Here is a 20,854-nt window from a genome sequence, read left to right as displayed (position 1 = left end):
AGCAGTTAACTGAGATGAGGTATTTTGGACCGAAAGAATTCCAAAACCAAAGAGAGAATTTGAAGAGCAAAGGGGGACAATTGTTGTCACTCCAAAATAGTTGTGTTTTAGTTGACTTTATCTCCTTGTTCTCTTGGGTTTGTGTCTCTGAATAGAGGGTAGGACACCTGATGAACTGTGTCCTTTCTGGAGGTGAGCTAGAAATAAGCTGTTGGACATTAGTTCAAGCCAGGACCCCAGCCAGCAGAGGAAGACTGGAACTCAGTCATGCCAAATGGCAGGTGCAATGATGAGGTATAAAGGCAGGGCTCCCAAAAGTAGATCATTTACTGTTCTGCAGTTCTGTGTCTTTTTAAAGTAAATCGTTCTGATTACAGTAATTTACTTGGTGGTAAGTTTAGAGTCTGAAGTTTTGTTTTTGTTCTATAGGAATTAAAAATATTTTTAAACTGCTCGTAATCAGACAGCTCTTGTGTTGTGGTAGTTGCAGTTCTTGTGAAGGATTCCTGAGACTTGAGTTACAGTTAATGACATTGTTTTAGAACATTTCTATGGCCAATAAAATAAAGACAAGATTTGGGCTGTAATTTGTATTTTTATATATGAGTTAATAAACCAGAAGCAGAAGGTACATGGAAGAAAGTTTGTCTTATTTTGGGTATGAGCTCTGGCAAATTTTTTCATTGTTTACGTTCCCCCCCCCCCCCCCCCCCCAAGTTATCATGACCCAAACTAGAGATGGAGTTCACAGAAACAAATAAGCAGTTTCTGTACTTCACCTTTCAACAACAAAAAAACCCAAAACAACTTGTACAAACTTCTTTGCTTTAAAAGAAGCAGATATCTGATATATTTCACAGATATTGAGTTGTATGAAGAACCATGCTTCCTTGCTAGGGAAGATGGTAGATATTAACTGAATATAATGATTGCATGGTTACCTATATTCCTCTGTTATCTGACAGGGGACAGTTAATGTATATGAAGTTTTGAAGTTAGATATTGATACTGGTGCATAGAACAGCTTTACAGTTTTTATGTGATTTTATTCCATTAAGTTGTTATGTTTGGGCACAGTACTTCAGTTTTCTTATTTCCTATTTATGTTCTCAGCAGAGTATGCTATGAAAAAATAATAATTATTTTAACCTTGCTAATGCTCACCTACCACTAATTAATTGCAGGTAGTCTACAATGGAAGAGATTTGAATCATCCTTTTGGATTATCACATCATGGAAATTATATTTACTGGACAGATTATATGAATGGGTCAATTTTCCAGTTGGACCTGGTTACAAGGAATGTGACACTTTTAAGAAGTGAGAGACCACCTTTGTTTGGGCTCCAAATTTATGATCCACGTAAACAGCAAGGTATTTATAACATACAATTTCTCCCAAGGTCTGCTATAAAAGGATTTTTTTTCTCTTACAGTCTTCTAGTATTGTGACATGACTAGATGGACAATAACAGAAAAAAGAATGTGACTTGTGGCATGTTTCCAATGTTTCAGTCTATTGATGTTGAAATTGATCATCTCATACTTACTAAAAAGTGAAACATAATATTATACTTGTCTGAATTTCTTCTGTGTATTTACACTGCCATTATTGCCATTTTTCTTGTGTACCAAAGACATTGTGAAAGTATAGAATGGAACAGATAACATATACGTGTTTTTTCATAGACATAAAATAAAATATTGTATTTACTTTTTGTTAAATAAGATCCTAGATCCTGTCTGTCTTGTCCTTTTTGTAATTTTCTCCCCATCTTGGTCTACGTCAATTACATATTATTTAATCCCCTGAAAGTACGTGGTACTGTTATACAGAAGAAATCTTTGAAATCAATTTACTGTAGACAGTGATCAGATGAGTTGTTGAATATTTGCTGTCTGTAATAAAAACAAATTTCAGATTAATGTCTGGTTAATGCCTGCTGCCAAACATAAAACAGAGCATCAGGAATTAGTATAAATAAAGTACTGTTTAAAAGATGACTGTATTAACTATTGATGTCTATATCTCTATATATCATCATTTTTGACATGTAGAATGGTTCCAGTTCAACAGTTCCTATAGACAATCAGAGACACTAAGGTGTTGGCAGTCCTGCTACATTTGATTATGTACATGAACGAGAAAAGTAATAAAATGTAAATACCACCATTTATCTGAATGCTACTTAGTATACAATGTTAAAATAGTGATATTATTTTTTTTTTAAATTACTTATTTTTATTTTAACGTTTACAGGACCTATTTAGAATGCTTTGTCCCCGTGCATAAAGCCCAAATTTATTTTCACATATCATCACCTTCAGATCTTGATGTGGGTACAGTGCCTTGTTCATGTCTATTCTTAGCACTTGGACGATCTGTCTCTGTTGTTTTTAGTTAATGAATGGTTTAGACACAACTGATAAAACTAGTACAGAGTGGATAGAATCAAAACATTAGGAAAAATATTTAGCGCTTATAGATGCAGAGACAACATTTAACCTTTGTATTTCCTATTGTCATATATCTACATGCTGAGTGTGTGTATATATTTCAGGTGTGTATACAAAAATGACACAAATATATGTGAAATTACAATGTAGTGATTATTTTCCTTATATATATTGGCTAAATATTTTGCATAGGCTTATTTCAGAGGTTTGAGTAATAAATATTAATTTATTTTTAATTTTTTTTGTTCTGTCTACTCTTATCTTTTTTTGTTTCCATTCAGCACAAAAAAAATGGTGATTTACAAAGGGAAGAAACAGTTTAGTTCTCAAAATTATGCAAAAGTATAAAACTCAAAGTGCATATGTGCACCAGCAAAATACTTGGCATGTAGTATCTACATGTATGGGGTTTAATTTTATATTTCATTTTAATATTTACTGTATGTGAAGACTTATATATGTAGTTAATACTGTTTGGAGAAGACAAAGACTTTTTCTCTATCTAAAAGTATATCTTCTAGTTTGTAAAAATACTACTTTTTTTACAATGTCTCACTTAACTGTCTGAGGCCCTACTGAAAAGCTTAGTGATTTTCTTTAGAACAGGTTAATATGAAGTCTTCCTTTCCTGCTGAATAATATTTTTATAAGTCCAGCTAGGCTTTCTTAGGGAAAGTCACTGAGATTAGTACTTCATTATGGAGTGCTGAGGTTCAGACAGCCAACTTGTTATTGGTTTTATGAGCATGGAGGCAATGCTAAAGGTTTCTCCTTTCTGATGTTGTAACATCTAGATTTTCTGTACCTAAAGCAAACTGTAGTATGTGTAGTACTGTGCTATGTCAAGGTCATTGTAGCAGTGCATCTCGTATCACAGATGCTTTTCAGGGACTCTCTCTTGCTTCCAAAATCATGTAAAAAAATGGTGTGTTTGGGATGGTTGTCTGTTGTTGGGGGTTTTTCTAAGGTAAAATCTCCCACCAAATCTACCCTCAAGTTGGCCATATTTCAGGATACTTTGAACTGTGCCTGCTAAGGGAGGATGTGGTGATTGCTTTAAATAGTTGGTACTTCTGCTGCTTTATCAGGTACTCAGGAAGTTTCTTTGGTTTTAGACATAAGGGAAATTTTAAAAAGAATGCAGTTGCTATTAGCTTCCAAATAAGCTGACAACAGAGGTAAAAGACTGAAGCATTACCTTCTTAGAGATTTTTAGCTGAATGAGCTTAAATGTTGAGATGGAGTATTTGGCTCATTAATGTATTCTTTTTTTGAAATTGCAATTGGAATTTTGTAAGCTAGCTGCTTCCTTTAGGATCTTCCCCTTTAGGATCTTCCCTTTTTGTCATGCTTAGTGAGGCTGATCTTGCATTGTTCCCAAAGGAGCATAAGCATTTATTTTACATAAAGTGAAGTGTGGTTTTTGTTTTTGTTATTTTTATGTTTCTTCTAAAAGATCAAAATCAAGACTGAATCATATGTTACAGAGAAGACCATAGTAGTTAATTTTATGGTATATTCTATAGCTTATGTGGATGTATTTGGAAACATGTGGCTCTGGATATTTTGAGGTTACTGTTTTGATGATGCTGTTACTGTAACTGTCTACACAAACAGAAACCACGTCAATTAATTTTGGCATAGTTGAACTGAGACTGGCATTTCTATTAGGAGTTCTTTACAGGATAGTTGGCTGTGCCTATCCTGCGTTGCTTTGTGCTATGGGTAGCGACATCAAGCTTTGTTTCGGTATGTCCTTAAGAGATGTGTTTCGCTGTCTTTGTATCTCATGAGGCATGATCTTCTTGTAGAGGATCTTGGTTTTTTCTTGCTTTCAGAGACTAGAATTCATCTTATTTTCTGAGGCTTAGTCTTTGGGTCTCTACGTGTCAGGAATACTTTAAAAAATGGGAAGATGGCAGGAAGCATAGTAATCATAGGAGCTGGAATTACAGGCAGTGTATGAACCTGCCAAGGCCTGCTGGTATTTCCACTGCTATGAGAGAGGGCGTTGCTATTCATATGTAAGTAATTCTTGTGCAAGTCCATTTACAGCAGTTAAAATAACCTCTTTTGAAATCAGCTGGTATTTTAACTTTTCAGGTTGCAAAGAAGAGCTGCTTGAGCCCCAGACTGCTGCTCTTTCTGTCAGTAGTAGTACTTCAGGTTAGATTTATGGGAAGGTACAAACATATATTAATATTCATGAAAACCTAGAAGTACAGTGATTGCTAAGCAGCAATTAATACTTCGTTGTATCCTTTAAATTAGAAGATTAAACAAATGGATACGGTTGTCAATTTTTTTCTGAGAATGGTGACTGAGATGCAAGTTATGTTTTAGCTCTGGCCTAATTTTTTAGCAACTTAAAATGGATCCAGCCTAATTGAATCATATGCAAGTGGCAGGGCAGCAGCTGTTTTAAAAGCTGGCAAAATATAAAAGATATGATGATAGCTTTGCAAGTAACTTTACAATTTTGGGAATATTTTAAGAGCACCCATATAAATATATATTTCAAAGAGCAGTCAAGGAAATTTAATTTCATCAATACTTGGTAGCTAAATAGGTTCTGTAGCTTACTCAATAAAGAGACTTAACCTGTCTGTTGTACAGCATTTCAGGAGACATTTTAGCCTGGGAGTCTCTACAGGAAGACTGATGGGACTGAAGGTCTCATTGCACCTTCAAGGTGAAGTCTTCCTTAAAGCTCATTTTGTAGACTTTTTTGTCTAGTATCTTGTTGCTTTAACTTTTGGTACTTGTATTTTGCTTGTCATCATCCTGTCTTTTATCACTTACTTAGCAAGTAACCTAGTGTGCTGTAGTTTGTCATCCTAATTATGAGGTTAAGTAGGAACTTTTAATCTTCAAGGTGGAGCAGCTGACTTTGATCTGGTGTTTTAATTTTGATTTTATTTATTTTAAGCTTGCATTGGACTTCAGAATCATTGTGGGTTTTCAAAGTATTTTCTATAATAGCTTTAAATACTCTTTTACTCTATAGCATTCTTTCTTAGTGATCTGACAAACTCATGTATATTCTTTAATTAAATCACTGCAGTTTTCATTGACTTGTGCTGTATAATTCTGGATTTACTTTTGAGGATTATATTTTTGTTTGTTTCGGTAGCTTGTGATATCTTCTTAAATCATTGTGTTAGACATTCTTTGATTTGTGTAATGGATGGACTTGTAAAGATGTAGAGTTTCAAGGCTACTTTTTCTGAGGTGTTGCACCTGAGGTTTTCCAAGATTGAGATGCAAATATATCCCTTAATTTTTTTGATGTTTTGTTAATAATATATTTGCATTTTGGTGAGCGTAGCCATAATAAAGTAGGCCATTTTTTTACAATCATAGTCTAAAACATGAAATCAAGATCCAATTAAGTCTTTAAAGTGCCTAATCTTAAATTGGAGCTACTATATCTATAAATTGTGGTCCGTCTCTCACTTCATAATACTTAAGAGTTTTCCTTATTTAAATGACTGTGTTCTTGCCGTCTCTCTCACACCTTCCCCAATACAAGTACCACTAGCGGCTTGGCATAGCATTATGTATTAATTATTTTACACAAATTTATCTGAAATTTCATTGGGGTTTTAATGGACTGTAGACACATTTACTTCTAAGAAATTATAGTGGGTCAGAAGAAAGCCTAGGAATAGATTATTGTGAAATGCTCAAGGTCTGTATTGTAAGACATGTGGTGAGGGGCATCTTAATGTTTGACAAATTTCAAAATCTTAGATAATTTGAAAATGTTTCCCTGCATGTGCAGATATGGCACTGACAGGACAGTTTAATATGTGTGTTTGCAGCTACCTCTATGAGGAATGAATGTTATATTTTCTGTCAAGTAGTAGTGTTTTGAGAAGAGGGAATTTTGTGGAGTCTGTTTTAATCAGGAAGTTGATGAATGTTTTGTACACCTAAAAAGAAGGACCAGAGGAGGGAAGACCTGCTTTTTACTAGGATGGGAAGATGGAAAAAGGGAGTTCTAATTCAAAGTTTTGGCAGACATGAAATTTTACAGCTTGCCTTATCATAGTTATCACCAACACCTGGAATTAACAAAACTTTGATCATGAAAAGTTGAATGTCTTCAGCAGTGCATATCTAAGCAATTAGGTCATGACCAAGCATGCAATTTTCTGTTACAGAAATCATTACGCTTATTTCAGCGGGCTTTGGTTTTAAGTCTGCTTGCCTGAAGAACGAGGTATAGTAAGGGTGCAGCAGTCCTTGATCAATGATTAAAACACCTGGCAGCTGTCAGTATCTTCATATGAATAGCATACAGCTTTTGGGAAGAAATGATAACACAGAAAAAGAAGACAGAGAAATAGCAGGTGTATTCAGAAAAGAGCAGTGGAACATCCACCTTGTATTCTGTCAGCCATAGATTTCATTGTACTTTTATTTCCTTTTTTTTTCTTCTTTCTCTCAGTCTGCATTTGCAGTCACATTGTTTTAACATGTGCAGATGCCAATATACTTCATAAAATCCATTTACTGAAAATAATTGTAAATAATCTTTATGTGCTTACATTCTAAAAAAACCACAACCTTCTAGTTCCAGCAAGGCTGTTAGTTTTAAAGTTGGTTTTCTTTTGTTTTGTTTTTATTTTATTTTCACAGGTGATAATGCATGTCGTGTTAATAATGGAGGCTGCAGCACTCTTTGTTTAGCAATTCCTGGAGGCAGAGTTTGTGCCTGTGCTGATAATCAGCTTTTGGAGGAAAACAGTACAACCTGCATGAGTAAGATCTTTTTGAAGACTATCTAAGTTGGTAATACTGTTAAGGAATAAAGTCAAATCTGAAAATAAAACAAGAAAGTATGTCTAATTGAAAACAGTTTATTAAATATTTTTTTCAAAGAAGACAAAATTTTAAAGACAATATTTGAGAGTAAAATGCATTGGAAAATATTTCAGAATATCTGATATGATAAAACACAGAATAATTCTATAGATTAATTTCTAATATACTTTAACATTCTGAAATATTTATTAGATCTATATAAACTGGTTTCAAATTATTATATGGACTAAGTATTTTAAATTAGATGTGACATAGAAAATATTCATGCTGAAACTGTTCATAAAACATATCAAGCAGATATATTTGTATAAAATAGATCCTGAAACAGACTACTTAAACTTCACTTTCTTTTTTTGTATCTTCCTTGGATGTCTTCATTGAAATTCAGATTTTTAAAAATTGTGTTGTTAATGAAGAGTGGGGTTTTCAATAAAAATAATTTATCAAATATTGCAGGTAATTTTAGTAAAGTTTAGACCTGATATTTGGAACTTACTCAAAATTCTTTTTTTTTTTTTTTTAATAAAAAAATCTTATTGATTTATTTTTTGAAATGTAGTGTGTAAAACTTTACACAGGTCTCCAGCAATAAGCCTAGTAGGGATGAGTAAATCATAAGGATTATTTCATAACATGATGAACATTACTGAGCTTGCAATTACCTTGCAATTGACCCAAATGCATGGCTAGCAGAGCCATCACTGTTGCTAAAGAAAACTGTTTTTCTTTTTAGCAGAAAATACTGGAAGGTGGACTTCTCACTGGTAAGATGGAATATAAGCATTAGGAGGAGAGATTAGCCACTTTCAGATCTCAATGAAGCAGGTTTCCTGCTTTTTCCTGAACACACTTCATTGCCAAGCTCTTTCCAAGGAATTTGGTGTTCCTTATAGGGTCATGGAGTGATGCGTGGAATTTACATATTAAGCATTCTAAACCCGATGTTGAGAAATGTATCTGTCTGGATTTATCAATAAGCCTGTAGCTTGCTACTTAATTCTACTGGAGCAGAATTTTATCCTTTCTTCTTTTCTAAGTCTGTACCAGTGCATAATGCAGGTGTTTGACTTGTTGCTTGGATACAAGAATCAGTTTTTCACTAATCATTTTCTAGCCTTTTAATGTGCACCAGAATTTGGTCTGTGTCTGTAAGAATATTTTCTTTTCACTGCTGATGAGGCATTGCAATATTCTTAACTGATATTTTTACACTATCATCTAAGCACCAATTTAAAAACCGGTTTGAATGCCATTCTGTTCTGAGTTCTTCCATTTATTAAAAATATATTACCTCAACCATACACTCAGATATGCATGCTGCTACAGGCTTCAGGTGGAATTACCTCAAATACGCAAAGTTTATTAAAATTTTTTGAAAAGTGATAAGAAGAATGTATATCTATTTATGTAGAGATATTTGTATTTGATTCTGTATGTATATCAAGCTGACTAAATAGGTGAGCTTCTTGGATATTTTTTCCTAGTTAAACATGGAGAAGTGCTACCACAGTTGTGCAAAGCTGAACAGTTTCAGTGTAACAATAAACGCTGTATCCAGGATCGCTGGCGCTGTGATGGGGATGATGACTGTCTGGATGGCAGTGATGAGCATTCTGAAATTTGCTGTATGTATGCTTTTACATTTTAACTCACAATTCATACTTCATTTTAAAAATTGGAAAAAGAGTAATGTCAGCCTGAAAACTTTGAAACAAAAGTGCTAATCCATAAATCATTCATGTAAACCTTTCATTTTCTGTGTTTCCTGCATGTAGTAATAGTAGTTCTTTCAAATGACATTCATACAGTAGAAACGTAGCCATCTTTTGGTTTTGACATTGTCATTTCTGATTCCGTAAGTATTAGAGTGTTTTGCTTTGTTTCCAGCTATTGCACTTCTTTACATGGGTCACAGGATAACTGGGGGGGGGGGGGCGGGGGGGGGGGGGGGGGGCGGCAGGGTCCTCAAAATATCTGTAGTCCAACCTTCACAAACCAGGGCTTGCCTCACCTCAACCTCTAGGAAAGTGATAGAGCAATTAGTCCTGGAAACCATTTTCAAAGACATGAAAGAAAGACAGTGATTGGAAGGAGTCAGCATTGGTTTATGAAGGGGAAGTCATGCTCAGCCAACCTCATAGCCTTCCGCAATAATGTGATTAGCTTGATGGATGAAGAAAAAACAGCGGATATTGTTTACCTCAACTTTAGTAAGGCCATAACATCATCATAAACAGGCTGAAAAAGGATGGGTTAGGTATGTGAACAGTGAGATGGATTGGAAACTGAATGACCAGGCCTTGGGGCTTATGATCAGTGGCAAAATATCCAGCTGGAGTTAAGTTACTAGTAGTTGATGTTGGAATCAATAACCTCTTCATTAATGACAGGTGCATGGGTACTCTGCAAGTTTGCAGGTGATTCAAAGCTGAGAAGAGTGGCTCATTCAACAGATGACTGTGCTGTCATTCAGAGGAACCTTGACAGGCTGGAGAATTGGACAGAGAGGTATATGGTGAAAATCAGGGTAATAAGGAGAAATGCATCCAGGGAGGAATAATTACAGTATATGGCTGGGGACGATTTGGCTAGCAAGCAGCTTTGCAGACAAGGACCTTGGGGTCCTGGTGGGCAACAAGCTGCCCATTAGCCAGCAATACATCTCACGACAAAGAGAAGACCAGGAGCATCCTGGCCTGCTTTAGGAAGAGCATCACCATCAGGTTGAGAGAAGTGATCCTTCCCCTCTACTCAGCCCCTATGTGGTCACATCTGGAGGGCTGTGTCTAGTTCTGACCTCCCCAGTATGAGATAAGGCCTTACTGGAGCAAGACCTGGAAAAGACCGCTGAGATGATTAAAGGAGCTGGCACATCTGTTCCAGAGAACTGGAATTGTTCAGTCTGGCAGGAAGGGAAGGGTCAGGGAGGATCTTAACTGATGTTTATAAATACTTGTTGTGAGGGAATAAAGAGCAGGGAGCCAGGCTCTCCTTAGTAGTGCCCACTAGCAGGACAGGAGGTAATGGACACGAACTGAAAAGCACAAGATTTTATTTGAACTCAAGAAAACACTTTTTCTTGAGCATAGTCAAACACTGGAATAGGTCACTGAGAGATGTAGTGGAGTTTCTGTCTATAGAGATACTCAAAACTTGTATGGACGTAGGCCTGGGAAACCTACTCTACGTGGCCCAGCTGGTATCAACAGCTCTCTTCCAACCATAAACATTTCTGTGATTCTGAATGTATTTCTTAAAAAAATACAACAAGCAAACAAACAAACAAAAAAACCCCCACACCATAAAAACACCATCAAAAACCCCAAACCAAAATCAACAACAATAAAAACATGCTTCCCTTCGAGTTTAAAATTATATGTACTTTAAAAATACAGTTTTACTAGAGCTGTATTTTTTTTGCTGTAGAACAACTCCTGCTGTTTAAATGAAAAATAGTAGAAAACGTATCAATTATGTATCTGTGTCATTCCTGGAAGATACTTAGGTAGCCTGCTATAAAATTAGAGTTGCAGCAGTGAAAATTTCTTTCCTTACTCAGTTTGTTGCAATGCTTCCTATTCTGATCACTTCTGTAAACCAGATCTCCTTTACTGAAAGTACATTTTTATTTTTCCCTATCAATCATAGGAATGAAGAACTGATGCACTCTTCTACTATGCAGCATTGTTCTGTGTGTCTGAAAACTTGTATCATAGTCTCCCTTATCTCTTAGAGACAACTCTAATCTGTTCTCTTTTTTTGTCTTTTTTTTTTTTTTTTTCAGTAGATTATTGGGTTTTTTTCTAGACTTCATTGCTCCTCTCTGAACTTTGCCAAGTACTCCTAGGGGTTGGATGTATGTTCTTCTGCTGAGTCTTTTGTGAATTTCATTAGGTTGAGAGACCGAGCACTGGAACAGGCTGCCCAGAGAGGCTTGTGGGGTCTCCTTCTCTGGAGATACTCAGAACCCACCTGGACACAATCCTGTGCAGCCTGCTCCAGGAGAACCTGCTCTAGCAGGGTGTTGGACTAGATGATCACCAGAGGTCCCTTCCAACCCCAACCATTCTGTGATTCTGTGAGAAAAATGTGTTTGTGAGGGCTGATAGTCCTGTTCATACATCTTTGGGAAAATTTGGCCTGCTTCACATTGGCCTCATGTTGCTGATAACATACTGAGCATGTGATCCTTTGTAATAGCTAGGTCTTTTTCAAAGTGGCTGTTGTGGAGCCATTTTGGCTTTTTTTCATGCAGTTATGTATTTTGATAGCTCCATGTAGTAGGCATTACTAATATCAGTCCTAATTCTTTTCAAAATATTTGTCCAGTTCGGAATTGTAGTGCTGACTAACATTTTGTTGTATTACCAGGGGTTTTTACGCTTAAATACAGAGTTCAACTAGTAAAGACAGAGAGAAGAGAAATCTTTGGGCAGAGTTGACTTGATTCTCATTTGAATAAGTGTAATAGAGACCAATTAATTGATCGAAGCTTGTGATTTTCAGAGGATTTAAACAGATATAAACGAAATCATCATCTGGTCCCAATTCTGTACGCGATATATAGTTTAGGCAGCCAGTATGATAACATTAATCTCTTTTCAGCAATTGCTATAGTAACTTCAGTAGTTCTTTTTTAGTCTGAAGTATTTGCAATTATGAGTAGAATACATACATGTTAATAAATATACGTGATTACAAGCCTAACAATAAGGTTAATAATATTTAAAACAATATTTTTCTACTATTAAAGTCAGATTAAAAAAAAAGATTCTTCAGGTTTTAATTTTATTTCACGAATGATTTTTGTTCTCTATAGTCAAATTGCAAACCAGGTTGCAGGTGTTATGAGTCTTGGAATACCTTTCTACTCAGATTATTAATGAATCTTTGCTTCTAGTGTTCTTTCACCCTCCAAAGAAAACACTCATGAAGAGTTCATGTGCTATTGATATCACAATCCCGCTGTGTCATTTTGAATAGGAAGAATAGGTAGAAAGGTCAAAGATGAAAGCTACTGAAATGTCAAGGATAAGCCTGCAAGACATGGTTTCATTTTAAAGATTGTTTATTTCCTGATATATGTTAAACTTTAAAAAAGAGACTGTGGATGGCTGGAGTAGGTGGTAAATAGCTTGAGATTATTTTTAACCCAGCATTTGCAACTGTGTATGATTTACTGCTCTTGTGTAGATCAAGATAAGCAAGATCTTCTAATAATAGATCTTGTTATCATAAAAGAAGTGGAACATACATACTTACTACAGCTGCAAAAGCAGACCAGTAGTATTTACATAATTTTTGTGCATTCAGTCTTCATCATCTCCATGATATTTGGTAGCTAGCAAAAACATGTTTGTGAGATAACCTGTTTGCTCTTGAATACCAGATTTTTTGTCAGTTTTACACTGTCTTGCATATTTCACTGTTTGACACCTACAATTTCATGGTAACTAAACAGCAGATCAGTATGTGGCCATTGACAGTAATGTGGATCATTTTAGAAGCATTTTATAACCTGCTCAAATCTCTGCTTGCTGTGGTATAATATTTTGGATATGCACTTTACAACTTGCATCGTTTCCCTTTGGTGTTTTCCTCTGTTTATGTGCACTTCAGTTTGCAAACTTCATCATATTGATAAAATGGGATGGAGGACATTTTTCTTTAAGGAAACATTGTAAAATGCTGCTACCTTTTATTATTTAGTAGCTAATAGAGGAGGATCTCCATATTGACACTAGTCTAGTAGGAGAATTTTTACTATGCAGTACTGCGATGAGAAATTAAACAATACAATGTTTTTTAATTGACTGGTTCCCTGAACAATCTTTATATCAGGGAAATTATATGTACAAGAAAACCATACTGACTGCATCACCAGGGAAAATGTTTAATGTATTATTTTTAGCTGGGTTTCTCTGATTATTTTCTTAAGAAAACAACTTTTTTTTTTTTTTTTTTCTCTCCCCAGTCAACCATAGTTGTCCTGATGATCAGTTTAAGTGCCAAAATAATCGCTGTATTCCCAAAAGGTGGCTTTGTGATGGAGCTAATGATTGTGGTAATAATGAAGATGAATCAAATAAAACCTGTGCAGGTAAAAATTTTACTTGGTTTTGCTTACAAGTTCTTTCACTCCCATTCCATCAACAGTTCAAGACTGCTCTGAACTGGTTTGCTACCAGTAATTTGATTATTGACATTTAAAATTATTTCAGATTTTTATTCCGCTAAGGCTAGAATACAAATTATATTTTACTTAATCCTTATGCTTGACTGTGCATTGCAGAGTAATTCAGCACTTAATCTATCCATATGGGTTGACTGTCAAAGCACTGCTTAGGTACAAACTTGTCCCTGCTAAATCTTTTGGCAGCTAGAATTTTGTTTGTTAACATGCTGTGATGAGTGCCATGTCACTAGTAAATTATATTTTATGCTGGCAAAAGCATAATTAGTTATTCAGTTTTCCCCTTGGTACCTTGAAATTGTTTTCATTTGTAAGTTATTAACTGTGTAGTGGACTTTTAAAGAAAAACCAAGATGAAGATTGTTTACAGATTCTAGTGATATAAATCATGGAGTTCCAAATGTGTCCGTTGCTTATATGGAAGTGGTTTAGTGAGTGTTGGTAGAGTACACAAAACAGTCATTAAGTATCTGAAATACAAAATATCAGGCATCAATCAGCTGATGACTATTTAAAACTGAAATGCAGTGGTAGACAGCTTATAGTGTTTATTAAAATATTCCCCAAACTCTTTTTTCCTTTACTTAATTTTGTTACATATATAGTAAGTGGTTCTGATTTTTACTTGTGTGATTTGGCTAAAAGCATTTTAGCACAGATGCAGACCTGTGGTGTCCATATCACCTGTGCCATATTGTTGTGGATTGTAATACATCTTGATATGCTTTGATATGTGACTGTTTGCTTGTAGGGTAAATTTCTGATTTGAAGACCTTGTTTTTCATCCTTATGTTAGTTAGCTGTGGGTTGAGTTTTGTATTCTTGTTTTTCCTCTTCTGCCTTCAGTGGCAAACACTGTTTCTGTTTTAGAAAATACTTATTTGAAATATTTAAAACTTATATTCTTTTATTGCATTTTGGTATTTTCTATGAAGAAAGAGGAAGATGGTAATTGAGAATACCAAATGCAAAAATACTTTTGATTTTGGGGGTTTCTGATGTATCAGCAATTTTGTTTAAAAGTGTGGAATCACATATAGATGAATTCTAAAAGCTTAAATTTGGAATCCAAATCTGTGGCACTATCACTGGCATTGAAGTTCTGGCTTCACATTTTGAATAAGCAAAACTGTAAGTAATGGCAGTTTTATGTGGTAGATTTTTATTGAAGTTTTAGTGCTCATCAGCTTTCAAAGTAATGTATATAGTTACACAGCATGATTTTTTTTTTATAGTGATCTTTATTTCTTCAGAAGACAGACATACATAATTTCCTTTAATGGATCAATATAGTTGTGTATTTGCAAAGACAAAGATTCTAAGATCACTGAGGCCAGGCACATCACCCCCATGCTTATTACCATTTTTCTGTGTAGACAGGAGTTTCACTAGATCATTGTTTATGTTATGAAATACAATTTGTTAATATTCTAGTTTTAAGTTAGACATTTCTATGCCTTGTGTTTTGTTTACTTCAAGTACAGTTATTTTTTCAAACGTTAATGCTCTTCTACCACTAAAATCAGTTTTGTATAATTACATATAAAATTTCATATTCTCATATGTTGATGAAACCACTTAGAATTCTACATAACTGAGGTAGAACACAGTCCTGCATCTCAGTTTTGTCTGAAATCAAGGGAGGTGAATGATGTTTAATCAGCTCAGGTAAAATGTGCAGCCAGCTAGGAGATGCCCTCCAGACTTGCAACTTCTGCGTATAGACATGTACCGAGTGACCTTACAGATTTAGTCCATTTCCCTTGCATTTTTGGAGTGTTTTGTCTTGACAGCAAGAACGTGTCAGGTTGACCAGTTTTCTTGTGGGAATGGACGCTGTATTCCAACGTCATGGCTTTGTGACAGGGAGGATGACTGTGGAGATGAAACTGATGAAATGACATCCTGTGGTAAGTTTTCTTTTGGGGAAAAAAGTTAAATTATTCTATAAAAACTTAAACATGTAAGGATTTCTTTTCACATGAACTGACAGAAAATGTATGAGTATCTTTTTTGTTGTTGTATGAGCTGATAGTACTTGTTGTGAAATGGCTAATACAAACTCTTTGATGTAAATAAACCCAAAGCAAAGGCTTCCTTTTCTGTTAACGAGTTTTAAAATACAATACCAAATATGCAGATCAATCAACACTGTTATAATTTACAGCCTGTTATCAAATACTGTCACCTTCAAAAATTGATTTTTATCTCAACCTCATACCTGTTTACGTGGGCCCCCTCAGCATATCGTAGATGTCAGTAAAATCAGACTGTTTCAAGTCTGAATAGAAAGTTATTTTGACACTATTTTGCAGAAGAGAATTAGCATGTCTTGGTTATATTGTGAGAGACTATCAGCAGCTCTGCTGATTGCTGTTTTGCTGAGATACTGCAAAGAGAGGTGGATTCTAATCAGCTGCTTCCAAACAATTAAGGTTTTTATAAGTCAGCATGACTGCCTTCATCTGTTTGGCAGGTCACAGGTAACTGCTGTGAGTCTGAGAGCAAAAGGGTCAGTGAGCTGTCTGCAAAACATTTTATCAGGGAGTTCCCTGTTTAGAATATTTGTGATAATATTTGACTTGCTAATATGAATTAATGTGTCATAATATAATAGGGTATGTATCTGAAATGACTTTTCAAGAGTTTTGAAGAAAGAATTCTGACTGTTTTACTAGCATCAGCCATGTAAACATGAAGTGACAGGTTGTGCATAAAACAATTAAAATCTAAAGTGTACTTGTTAGGATACTTAGTAGTTAGACCTGTATTTTTCTCAGATGTAGCTGATATTCTAGTTTGATTCACTGTTGTAAAAATACAGTGTTTCTCAATCACAATCAAACTATGACAGCAATGTAGTTGATAAAACATTACTTTTTTTTTGGTCTTCTTTTTAGAAACTTCTTACTGCTGTAAACCTTTTCAATAGACTTATTAACAGTGCTCTTACTGACAAGTTTTTCTGCAAAAATCTTGATACCTTTGAAGCATTACAGTGGAGTGTGAGGGAAAAAAATAGAAAGTAAATGCATAAATAAAAGTCATAGGCTGTTGCAATGGTGCCCTGTGTTCCGTAAACGTAGATCTCCAGGACCCAGATTACCAGAGAATCTATGGAAGGCAACATGTAGGATCCAATCAGTTAATTCTGTTCATCCATAATCCTTTAAGTTTGTTTATTTATTTGTGACTGGCAACTAGCTAATATTCGTAGTCAAATTTACGTTGTTAATGTTTAAGTCCGTATATAATTCTCAGCATCTTTTTCTTCAATAACTGTATTCAAGATTTTTCAGGATTTTTACACATAAATAGTTGTTATGTTCACCTGCTTTGTCTTGCCTTATTACTTCCTTCATTTTTCTTCCTTTAATAGTGATATAAAATAGTGATAGAAAACAAAAAAACCCCTGATTTTATATTGACATTAAGTGATATCTGATGAGTTACTTCAAAATATGTGACATATTTTCATTAATTTTTTATCAAATAATTATGTGAGTAAAAGTGAGAATGTTGTTAAGGTAGATTTCTAAATGCCATGCTTCAAATCAAATTCTGTTGTGTAGATAGGTAAAATAGGTGCAGCCCGTGGAGTCATATTTTGCAATCTCTTAAAATTATAGCATTCTTTGCAACAGTACAGCATGGCACTTGGCACTTTAAAAGTTTTTCTTGACTAGCTGTACCTTTGTTCGCAGACACCTTATCAATACACAGATGTTAATGTAATCTTTGTAATTTCTAACCATGTGTTTTGTTTGGTATCCTGTCAGCTGATCTGGAATATTTCTTCAGATCATCTAATCAGCATTTATTTCACCTGCTGTTTTTCAATTTGGCCAGACTTTACATATGTTTCATGGTTTTGAATCCTGCTTCTTTATCTTCACGCACTGTGGTTGTGCAAATGTGTCAAATACTTCATTTTTCAGTCTGCCTCATATTATGATAGCTAATGGGCATGCTAATGGCATATTTTTAACTATGAGTAGTATATATTTTCTTATATGAAACAGTTTAAAATTCTTGTATGCACAAGTTTTATCTTAACAGTATAATCATGGTTTGCTTTGTTACCATTACAAATCATTGATTTTTAACTGTACCATTCTTCAGCTATGATTAACTTTTGGCTCTTATTGATTCAATTATTTAGGCATACTTATATTGGCATATAGCTGCAGTGAACAGAACTGCAATGATGATACTGGTATCATAATGCATACGCTTTTTCTAAAGTTACGGCAAGGTTTATTAAGAAGCATGACATCCCTGAAGAAAATTTGGAAAGAGACCCTCCTCAGTTTTTCCACTGCTTTCCTAAGGGAAACAAAGCTTGTGGTCATTTTTTTTCTGTCCATCTGTTTATCAGTTTGTTGTCATACCATTTGCACTCAATAACAGAAGGGTGAAAGAAGTGGCAAGGTAGCAGAGAGAAAGGAGATTGGTGTCTGTGTTGTGGAGAGACTTTGCTGTGAATTAAACGGGTGCTGCAGGTCAGTCAGCTCAGGGATGGCTGTGGATGAGCTACTACTGCATGTGCATCTCTCTGCTATGAAATAGGAAAGGAGTACTGGGGATGCCATAGGGACAATGAGGGCAAGTATAGGAAAAGTGAGATTATTATTATTATTATTTTTCCTTTAAACCTTTTCTAAAGATTGGACCAGGTGATATTTTGAGGTCCTTTCCAACCTGGGCTGTTCTGTGATTCTATTGTGCCTCTCCTCTAGGATCTGAAAGGGAACTGTGGGTGATGGTGGAGCCTGGGGCTATGAGAAGCAAACACTGGAGATACTGCAAAACATCATTGGAAAGGCTGTGGTGGGCTCAGAATCATAGGATGGATGTTGGTTGTGATGAGGATAATCACAATTCATTTTAATTAGTTTCTGTTTCTTTAGACAGGTCTTGGATAGACAGATAAATATAAAACAAAGTCATGGAGGCATTCATGTGTGGAAAAGGGGAAAATTATGTTTAATATGTGAGTTAAAATTGTGGGGAAATTATTGAACAGCTAATAAGCAAAATTAAAAACTGTTCTCAGCTTTGCTTGAAGCACATAAGACATATATTGTAGTTAAGTACCATCATAGTGGCACATGCCGGTTTTCTTGAAACAGACTTTTTGTTCTCACTGTAATGTGTCCCCCTAGAAAAACAGCCTTTTAAAAATTTAACAAAAAAACCCAAAACAAAACAAAACCCCAAATTCCTAGGAGTAATTGACAAAGTGTTGTCATCAGTCTCAACATTTCTTCCCACCCTTTTCTGTGTTGAAGCAGAATAATCACTTCAGTCTTATGGTATACCTGATAATCTCCTTATTTGCCTGTTGGATGCAACTGGTTTGGTTTGTTGCTCCATGTGTTACTTTTTTTAAGCCCAAACTTGCCCTGAGCTTCACTAAAAAACAAAAAAACAACCAAAAAAAAAAAAAAAGACGACAAAAAATAAAGAAAAAAAAAAAGACAAAAAAAAGAAGTTTTAGAATTCACTAGAACATTTTCTGCACTGAAGACAGCAAGAGACAACAAACCCAAGTCAGAAATTTATTTACTTCAAGGACTATTTCAGTTCTTGTCCTAAGGAAATTTTACATTCATGTAGCACATTTTAAGTGTCTAGAACTCCAGTACTAATTATGTGGCCTAGTTCTCAAAAACTCTGTGATGTTTAGGTTTGCTGTCTCAGTTTTAACAGCACTAAAACAATGCAACGTAGCTAGAGCAACCTAACAACAAACTCACTCGCAGATTTGTTCTGATCTATGGCAGTTTGAGTACGGCTGGTGGACTAGACACCATTTTAGATATTTCTGTTGCATTTCGGATGTACTTTGTAGTGTCTTTAACCTGAAATTCTTCAGTGAAGGACAAACTTGCCTTTAAGTAGCAGTTCAGGCAGGTTGTGTTGCCATCTTTGGTTTGCACTCAGTATCCGTTGCTTGTCTTCTCTTGATGGTCTGCCATAGAGAATTTAGGCTCCTTCTTACTCTTTTTGACTCGAGTTAGACTTTCAGATTGTTTCCTACAAATTGCCAGGTTTTGTCAAGTATATCTGGAATTTTACAAATGTAATGGGTACAAGCGTTGTTTAACTTCTTAGTGGTATGAATGCATGTACCTAGTTATGTCATTGTTTTTAGAAGACAGTCTCAAAAAAGTCAAGTTATTCTGTGCAGAAGCATATTGGACAATTACAAAAACAAATCTCTGTGTAATACACATCAGTATCCGTGAATTACATTGTCTGCATTTTCTACTGATTTTACTGGAATGCTCAGAGAAAATGATTGTAAATACTGATACTGTAATTTTAGGATTTTATTGTGTTGGTGTACAGTAATATTTTTTCTTGGCTGTTCTTTTGCTTGGAACTTAACCTTCTCATTTTGTAGTCTACCTGTCTTTTACTGGCAATGCTACTTCAATTGGAGAACTTTTTTTATATAAACACATTGAAAATATGTTTTGTATCAGGCATCAAGCCTGATAGCTGTATATATTAGCATGCTTAGTAGCAAAACCAGCCCTGATCTGATGGAAGTATAGGACCATGTTGTATGACACAGAACAATGCATTTCAGTGGTCCATGTTGAGGAAGGTATAGGGTTTGGACTATTATTTACAGTTTAAAGCCTTTTTTTTATCCCCTCTCTTTTTGGTGTCTCACCTATTTCTTCTCTCCTGATTAAGTATCTGGCAGCTGCAAATGCTTGATCCAATACACTTGTGTAACTTATGCCTATAGGAAGGTGGAAGATTATTACTAAAGAGGATATATATTAAAAAGTTTTTATTTCTTTTTGAACACTTTCACAGAATTCCCAACATGTGAACCACTAACTCAATTTATATGCAAAAATGGAAGATGCATTAGTAGCAAATGGCTCTGTGATTCAGGCAAGTATCAAATGTTCTATATTTGACACAAGTATGGTAGATATTACATAAATACTGCTTTGATAGTCGTGCTTTTCCTCTGAGACTGATATTGCTGGTTTGGCTTGTAAGTGGTCAGAAAATAAATACGCTATTTTAAAATTACTGACCTGACCTAGAAAGCAGTAATATTTTAGCTTCATATAATGAATGATGCAGTGGATGTGGTAGTAGTTACAAATGGTATATTCTGTAGAATGAAGTGTGATGTACACTTTCATTATTAAAAAAAAAACTAAGCTATTGCTTGTGGAAGTATTTTCTACTTTTAGAAAAAAAAATAGTTCCAGTGACCGAAATATCTGATTTATTGTTGTTTGTGGTCAAGTTCAATTTAATAAATAGCATCTCTCAAGAGGTAAGGCTAGCAAGACTTTACAATTTAGTTATTTCTTTTGTCTGAAAGATTATATCTTTGAAT

The 20,854-nt window shown here is 34.9% G+C and overlaps 1 protein-coding gene across 1 annotated transcript in view; it reads left to right on the top strand.

Moving 5' to 3' along the window:
- Positions 1–20,854, top strand: part of LRP1B (LDL receptor related protein 1B) — a 471,012-nt gene that overhangs the window by 185,262 nt on the left and 264,896 nt on the right. The window contains exons 12-17 of the mRNA XM_027793849.2: positions 1,185–1,374; positions 7,101–7,223; positions 8,771–8,911; positions 13,261–13,386; positions 15,273–15,389; positions 20,314–20,394. Of these exons, the coding sequence (XP_027649650.2) occupies positions 1,185–1,374; positions 7,101–7,223; positions 8,771–8,911; positions 13,261–13,386; positions 15,273–15,389; positions 20,314–20,394 (778 nt within the window). The remainder of the gene's footprint in view (positions 1–1,184; positions 1,375–7,100; positions 7,224–8,770; positions 8,912–13,260; positions 13,387–15,272; positions 15,390–20,313; positions 20,395–20,854) is intronic.

Source organism: Falco peregrinus, chromosome 8 (assembly GCF_023634155.1).
Source record: "Falco peregrinus isolate bFalPer1 chromosome 8, bFalPer1.pri, whole genome shotgun sequence".
NCBI lineage: Eukaryota > Metazoa > Chordata > Aves > Falconiformes > Falconidae > Falco > Falco peregrinus.
Note: the sequence above shows the minus strand (reverse complement) of the source record. Positions and strands in the feature narration are given on the sequence as shown.